The 7,738-nt window shown below is 51.4% G+C and overlaps 1 protein-coding gene across 1 annotated transcript in view; it reads right to left on the bottom strand.

Moving 5' to 3' along the window:
- LOC102418863 (sodium/glucose cotransporter 1-like) overlaps positions 1–2,025 on the bottom strand; it is a 26,487-nt gene extending 24,462 nt beyond the window's left edge. The window contains exon 1 of the mRNA XM_006108059.2: positions 1,978–2,025. Coding sequence (XP_006108121.1) covers positions 1,978–2,019 — 42 coding nt within the window. The 5' untranslated portion in view covers positions 2,020–2,025. The remainder of the gene's footprint in view (positions 1–1,977) is intronic.
- Between the last annotated feature and the right edge of the window lie 5,713 nt (positions 2,026–7,738).

The raw sequence follows: 7,738 nt of genomic DNA, 5'->3' as shown, positions 1-7,738 counted from the left end.
GATAGAGCGTCGGCCTGCGGACTCAAGGGTCCCAGGTTCGATTCTGGTCAAGGGCATGTACCTTGGTTGCGGGCACATCCCCAGTGGGGAGTGTGCAGGAGGCAGCTGACCGATGTTTCTCTCTCATCGATGTTTCTAATTCTCTATCCCTCTCCCTTCCTCACTGTAAAATAATCAATAAAATATATTTTTTTAAAAAAAGAGTAAGAAAAAAAATCTACCCAGCAATAATCTAAGCGTCAATCGTAGAGAAAAGCTGGACAGTCCACCCATTTGTATGACTGTTATGTTGTATAAAACCATGAGCTAGAGCTCTACTGTTGACCTGTAGGACTCTCTCCACCGCACAGCAAGTGACAAAAAGCAGCTGCAGGATAATGTATAGAATCTGATCACATTTTTTGTAAAGACACAAAAACTCTATGTCTGTGCTCGCTTGTTTGCATGAACACCGAGAAAGGGGAGGAAGGGGACAGGGCCATGGTTTCCCCAGAGAGACGGGAGTGGGTGGAGAACAGTAACTCATTCTGTAGATATGCACACATCTTCTCCCTTCTTACAATAAGCGTGCTGTGCTCTCGTAGGTAATAACAACATACGCCTTACAAGAAGAGCCAAAGGGAAGGTGATAAGGAAGGGAAAGATCAAGGCGGCTGGATGACCGTGCACATCTGACGGCTCCGATACGAGCAGAAGGAACAGCAGGCTTCCTTTCGAAGTGACCAGATGGCCGACTAGTCCTCTGACCGTGGCCAGGAAGCATGCCAGGTGGGGGCTTCTTAATTCAGTAACAGAAACTGGGGGAAAAAATCCCCGAACAAGGACTCTTCAGAGCCCCCTGCCGAGGCCACCGAGAAGGGTGTTTCTCACCACGGAAGCCAATTTTTTTTAAAAAAACAACTGTTCGTTTAAATGATCTGCAAAACACCTCAGGTGTCTTTTTTACATTTGGAATAAAGGGCCTGCATTTTCTCTGCTGGTACACAATTCTCTTAATTGGATGGAAACCACGTCTCCATCACGCTGTCTGTCCACCAGCAGCATAATGGCTCATTGTAAGCCTCAAAAGAATGGCCAATGATCAGACTTTGTTTTTCGAATTTATTTATTTATTTTTATTGATTTCAGAGAGGAAGGGAGAGGGAGAGAGAGAAAGAGAAACATCCATGTTGAGAGAGAATCATGGATCAGCTGCCTCCTGCACGCCCCCCACTGGGTATCCAGCCCGAAACCCGGGCCTGTGCCCTGACGGGGAATTGAACTGTGACCTCCTGGTTCCTAGGTCGATGCTCAACCACTGAGCCCGGCAAGGACACTTTGTTGAGTGCTTACATGCTAAACTTCAGTGAGTGAATGGCACTGAGAGAGACATGTACCAGCAGAGAATACATTAGCTCTTTATACAAATGTGAAGAGAACACCTAAGATCCCCAATTTATATACGGGTGTGACCTTTGGGTTACACACCTGAGCCGGATCAGGCAGCTCTAGGTTCCAGTGTGAACGCCATCATTTCCTGGGTGTTTTACTTAACCTCTCTGAACCTGCTTCCTCAGGCGCAGGTGTGGGGGGTGGGGGAGAGGGTGCTCCAGGCGCAGGTGGGGGCAGGGGGGAGAGGGTGCTCCAGGCGCAGGTGTTGGGGGTGGGGGAGAGGGTGCTCCAGGCACAGGGGTAGGGGGGTGGGGAGAGGGTGCTCCAGGCGCAGATGTGGGGGGAGACTGCTCCAGGCACAGGGGTGGGGGGAGACTGCTCCAGGCGCAGATGTGGGCAGGGGGAGAGGGTGCTCCAGGCGCAGGTGGGGGGCAGGGGGAGAGGGTGCTCCAGGCGCAGGTGGGGGTGGGGAGAGGGTGCTCCAGGCGCAGATGTGGGGGGGTGGGGAGAGGGTGCTCCAGGCGCAGGCCGGGCGCCGAGGGGCCACACCCAGCCTGGTGTCCAGGCCCCGCCCTGCCCTCTGGGGACCTCCGGGCCCTGGCGTACCCACATGGCGACGGCCAGGACCAGCAGGAGGTAGGTGAGCATCACCAGGAGGTCTATCTTGTTGTTGACGCCCCCGTCCACTGAGCTCCAGTTGGCGGAGATGCCGTACCACAGGAAGGTCATGGCGGCTCGGGCCGGCGGGCCGGCTGTTCTGGAGGCGGCAACGGCTTTGACTCAGGCTTCGCTGGGACTCCGTGGCCGCGGGGCATCCTGGGAACGGCCACGGGGCATCCTTGGCGTTCCAGCCGCGGGGCATCCTGGGAGTTCCAGCCGCGGGGCATCCTGGGAGTTCCAGCCGCGGGGCATCCTGGGAGTTCCAGCCGCAGGGCATCCTGGGAGTTTCCAGCCGCGGGGCATGCTGGGAGTTCCCGCCGCCTGCGAGGCCCAGCTCTGGCCAAACAGCAAGAATTTGGTTGCTTGCAGGGCGCTCTGTTCAGCGAGAAACCGAAAGCGCGTCTTCACTGTTGGTCCAGGCGCAAGCCCCGCCCTTTCGGGCCGCAGTCGCTTTGTCCCAGACTAAGAGCTGGTCCAGGCAGTGAAGCCATCGGCCTTTGTCTTCCTCTGTCCGACTGACTCACTTCTCATGAGATCGTCTCGGTCCTGCCACGTTGTCGCCAAGAGCAAGGTTTCATCCCGTGTGACGCACATTCCCTTGCCCCGTGCACCGCATCGTCTTGTCCAGTGGCCCGCCCATGGCCGCTGGGGCTGCTCCCATGTCTTGGCTGTTGTGAGCGAGGCTTCAATGAACGCGGAGGTGCGTGTGTTGTTGTTTTTGTGAATCAGTGTGTTTGTTTTCTTCGGGTAAATACCCAGAAGTGGAATTTCTGGGTTGTATGGCAGCTCTGTGTCTCATTTTTGTGTGGAATCTCCATATTGTTTTCCCTATTAGTGGCTGTGAAACTTTTATACTCAACGTATATTTATCCCTGGCTGATGGCTCAGTTGGTTAGAGTGTCGTCCTGCTACAGGTTCCATCCCCTGTCAGGGCACATGCAAGAATCAACCAATAAATGCATAAATAAGTGGAACAGCAAACCGATCTCTCTCTCTCTCTCTCCCCCTTTCTTTCTCTTTCTAAAATCAATAAATAAAAATAAAAAAACCTTAAAGAAGTATATTATAGCCAGTGAGTATATAGTTGGGTCTTGTGTTTTTATTTAATCAGATGATCTCTACTTTTTACTAGCATTGATGTGATTGTGTTTAAATATGGCAGCCTGCTATTTATTTTCTATTTCTCCCAAATGTTTTTTTGTCTTTTTTTTGTTTTTCTTTCGGATTAATTGGTCTGTGTGTGTGTGTGTGTGTGTGTGTGTGTGCTTGTTCACACTTTCGTTTTATCTCCTCTGCTGACTTATTAGCTGTAACTGTTATTTCAGTGGTTGCTTTAGGGCTATAGTATCCATCTTTAACTTAACTCAGTTTACCTGCAAGTGACATTATTCCACTTCACACACTGTGTAAGAGCCGTACAACAGTATGCTTTCACTTCTCCTTTGTGATGTTGTTGTCAGACATTGTATTTCCCACTTGATGTAAATTTTACAATTTAATTTATAAATGTGACTATTTCTTTTATAAACGGTCTATTACCTTTAAAGAGATTTAAATAATTTAAAAACCAATTTTATATGTACAGTTACTAGGCATATAGGACTTTAATATTTATATATAAAGACTATTGTTTTTTAAAAATTTATATACAAAATATATTTAAATATTATAAATATATTTAATTATTATAAAATATATTTATATGTGATTAGAAAAAAGTATCTCTATATATAAAAGCCTAAGCGACCGGCTGACCAGCCAACCTTTTGACCATCTGACTGGTACCTATGACACCCACTGACCACCAGAGGGTAGATGCTCAACACAGGAGCTCCTGAGCTGCAGTGACTTGGCAGCTGCAGTTCTCGGTTGATGCACTCGAAACCAGAGGAGGGGGAGCTCGATTCTGGGGTGCATCACTCGAGAACTGCCCTCTTGCAATCTGGGACCCCTCAGGGGATGTTGGTTTTCAGCCTGATCAGGCTCAACCAAGAGCCCCACTGGTGCATGAATTCGTGCACTGGGCCTTTATATATATATATATTTCCACCAGTTTTGTTGGGGAGCTCTTCACACTGCCGTCCAGAAGTGGAATTCTCCGTCTCCCTCATTGGTCTTTGGAACTGGATGTGGATGTCCAGCTGGATGCTGATGTTTTAACTCCCACTGCAGGAAGGCTTGTGGATACACACCCCAGTGATTCAAATTTCCTACCTTCTTTAATAAAAAAACTTTTTTTTTTTTTTTTGCTGGACACACATTAATTTTTAGAATAAAACTCATTATCTTGAATTTTAATTTTCTGAGCCCTTTGGGGATACAGAGCACTCATAACCCAGCTAACCCAGAAGGATTGGATCCGTCCTCTCCACCCCACCACAGGGCAGGGGGACAGGGGAAACCAGCTACACCTATTGCTAGCCCTCTCCCTAGCAACCACGCCACCTGGTGGCAACTTTTAGGAAGACCACCTGGAGCCTGGATTAGATTGTTGGTCTCTGTCACCCTCCAGCGATGAAACATTGCCGCCTGGTGTTTTGTGACTATGTCATTTGCGATGAAGTGATGTTTGGCCCGGTGACTACGCTCGCCTTTTACAAGGAGGCGGATTTGGGGCTTGTCAGCCGAGGCGCCCGAGTAATGAACCTGCATCCATGCCCACACCCTGGTGGCTGGCATTTCACCTGGTGCGGCTCAGATGGGGCTCATCGGGAGGACATCCAAGGTATGTGCTCCACAGGTGTCTAGTTCGGTTATTCCTCCCGGGGCAGTGTCCAGAGTAACCTCCATGGGTTCGGACTCGTGCATCTATCTCAGCAGACTTTTGTGGTAATTACGAAGTTTATAGAGGAGGCAGCACAGTACAGTCCTCCTCCAGATCTGCTGGCCCGCAGTGACAAGATGAAGAAGAGAGGCTGGGTCCTGGCCGCTTTGACTCAGTTGATAGAGCGTCGGCCTGCAGACTGAAGGCTATCGGGTTCCAATCTGGTCAAGGGCACATGCCCAGGTTGCGGGCTTGATCCCAGTAGGGGTCATGCAGGAAGCAGCTGATCCATGATTCTCTCTCATCATTGATGATTCTATCTCTTTCTCTCCCTTTCCCACCCTCTCTGAGATCAATAAAAATATATCCTAAAAAAAGAAGGAAGAAAAAATAAAGGAGGAAGGCTGGTTTGGAGCTTCTTTTTAATACCTAGATCTTCAAAGGACGTAAAGAATCCTTCTTCCTGTTTTGTTAGGGTTCCTCCTATCTCAGACCCGCCCCCCCAATCTCATCTTAATTGATATAATACCAATTATTCTCAGCAGACAATTTCCTTCCAGCCTTCTATTGTTGTCAGCGAAAATTGCCTGAACTCAGACTCTCACAGTGGCCGGGCCCACAAGGAAGTGAGAAAAAAGACATTTCAACCAGAGCAGAAGGCATTGCATTTCTGGGCTTTCCCCTCAATACCTCTACCCACAATTTTCAACAATATGCACCATCCTTGAATTTTTCAATCAGCCTTATTGAGGAGATGTTTATATACAATACCATGCATGATTTCAGAGAGGATGGGAGAGGGAGAGGGAGAAACATCAATGATGAGAAAGAATCATGGATCAGCTGTCTCCTGTCTTACCCCTACTGGGGATGGAGCCTGCAACCTAGGCATGTGCCCTGATCAGAAATCAAACCATGACCTCCTGGTTCAAAGCTTGATGCTCAACCATGGAGCCACGCCGGCCTGGCCATGCATGCATTTGAAGCTGGCTGAGTGGTGACTAATATATAAAGTTATTAAATGAAGCCCTATCACAGCAATTAGAAACTTTAACCACAGTTTTGCTCAGCACGTCCTGCATGTTCCCCTTTTCCTCTCAGATAAATGCCAACGTCTGACTGTGCGTTGAGCACAGATCCCAGGAGTGACCACAGCCCACGGCTCATGGAGTGCGATGGTGTCAGGAGGAGGAAATATGGACAGAAAATAACAGTGACCCTCACCCCGGACGAGGACAGCCCATGAGGGCTTCCTCCCCCCCCTGCCCAGCCCTGGGGAAGGGCCCCTTTCTCCTCGGGGCCCTGGGTCCCCGGGAAGGAGGCCTCCCGCCACCAGGAGTGAATCCCATACAAGACAGAATCGAGTCCCGCACAGAAGGGGACGTGCCCCCAAGGGGCTGTGCCTGCTCTGGCCCTGACCTGAGCCCTAACCCTGGTCTAAGAGTTGGTGCAGGAGCCGCCACTTGAGTCCTGACCAGGAACCAGCCCAGGGAGCTGTAGTCAGACTCCCCCTGAGGACGCCGAGTAGAGACTAAAGGTGCCCCGAGGTGAGGGGAGGCTATAGAGGCGACCCTGGCCTGGCCCTAGGGCAGGGGCAGTGGGCAGAGCAGTGGGAAGGCAGAGGTGGCCTCCATGGGTTCTGGTCCCCATGTCACTCAGTGGTGTGTCTGGGCCTGGACACTAGAGGGCGCTGGGGGTTTGCTCCTGAGGGACCTGGGTGCTCAGAGCTGGGACCAGCCCCTGACAAAGCCCAGGACCCTCTGCTCAGGGCTGTCAGCTGGGACTTCCCCAAACCTGGGCCCCACACAGCCCCACCCCCGCCCACACCAATGGCCATCCTCAGGCAGAGGGCCCTGCCCAGGGCCCAGGGAGGGATCAACTAAATGGGGGTCTCATTTGCATGTGTGGACCCTCCCTCCTGCAGACTATGAAGAGGGGAAGGGAGAGGTGTGGGGAGCTCTGCTTCAGCTGTGGGGCCTCAGGAGCAGGACTCAGGGATGACCTCCACCATGGCCTGGGCCCCTCTCCTCCTCACCCTCCTGGCTCACTGCACAGGTGACTGGATAAGGGGACGGAGAAGGGGCCTTGGGAAGACACATGGGCCCTGCTTCCTCCTCTTGTCTCTAGACCCAGACTCACCATCTCTGTGTCTCCCCCTCTTGCAGGATCCTGGGCCCAGTCTGTGCTGACTCAGCCATCCTCAGTGTCGGGGTCCCCGGGCGAGAGGGTCACCATCTCCTGCACTGGAAGCAGCTCCAACATTGGGAATAACCATGCGTCCTGGCAACAACAGCTCCCAGGAAAGGCCCCCAAATGCATCATCCATAGTAGTAACACAAGACCCTCTGGGATCCCTGATCGATTCTCTGGCTCCAAGTCTGGCAGCTCAGGCACCCTGACCATCACGGGGCTGCAGGCTGAGGACGAGGCCGTCTATTACTGCTCAGCATGGGACGACAGTCTCAAAGCTTGCACAGTGCTGCAGGCCTGTGGGGAAGTGAGACAAAAACCCCTCTGGTCTGTGAGGGGGTGAGTTCTCCAGCAGTTTCTGCTCGACCTATGAAGCAGGAGGTCACGGTTTGATTCCATGTCAGGGCACAGGCCCGGTTGGAGTGGGCAGGAGGCAGCCGATTAATGATTCTCTCTCACCACTGATGTGTCTCTCTCTCTCTCTCTCTCTCTCTCTCTCTCTCTCTCTCTCTCTCTCCCTCTCCCTTCCTCTCTGACATCAATAAAAATATATTGAAGAAGGGGATGTGATTCATGTTAGGTTAGGTGGCTCAGGAGGCGGCGCAAGAAATAGAGAGTCCAGTGAATCAGAAAAGAAAGGAAAGGAAAGTTTATTCTGCGTCCCCGGGAGACCCACGTACCCCCAAAGACAGGGCACGTGGATTCACGCCAACATGGAGGGGGGCGCTTTTTTTATACTGCGGTTGGGTGAGG

The sequence above is a fragment of the Myotis lucifugus genome, unplaced genomic scaffold (assembly GCF_000147115.1).
Source record: "Myotis lucifugus unplaced genomic scaffold, Myoluc2.0 scaffold_1706, whole genome shotgun sequence".
Lineage (NCBI taxonomy): Eukaryota > Metazoa > Chordata > Mammalia > Chiroptera > Vespertilionidae > Myotis > Myotis lucifugus.
The sequence above is the reverse complement of the archived record's forward strand: the minus strand, read 5'-3'. Positions and strand labels throughout refer to the sequence as shown.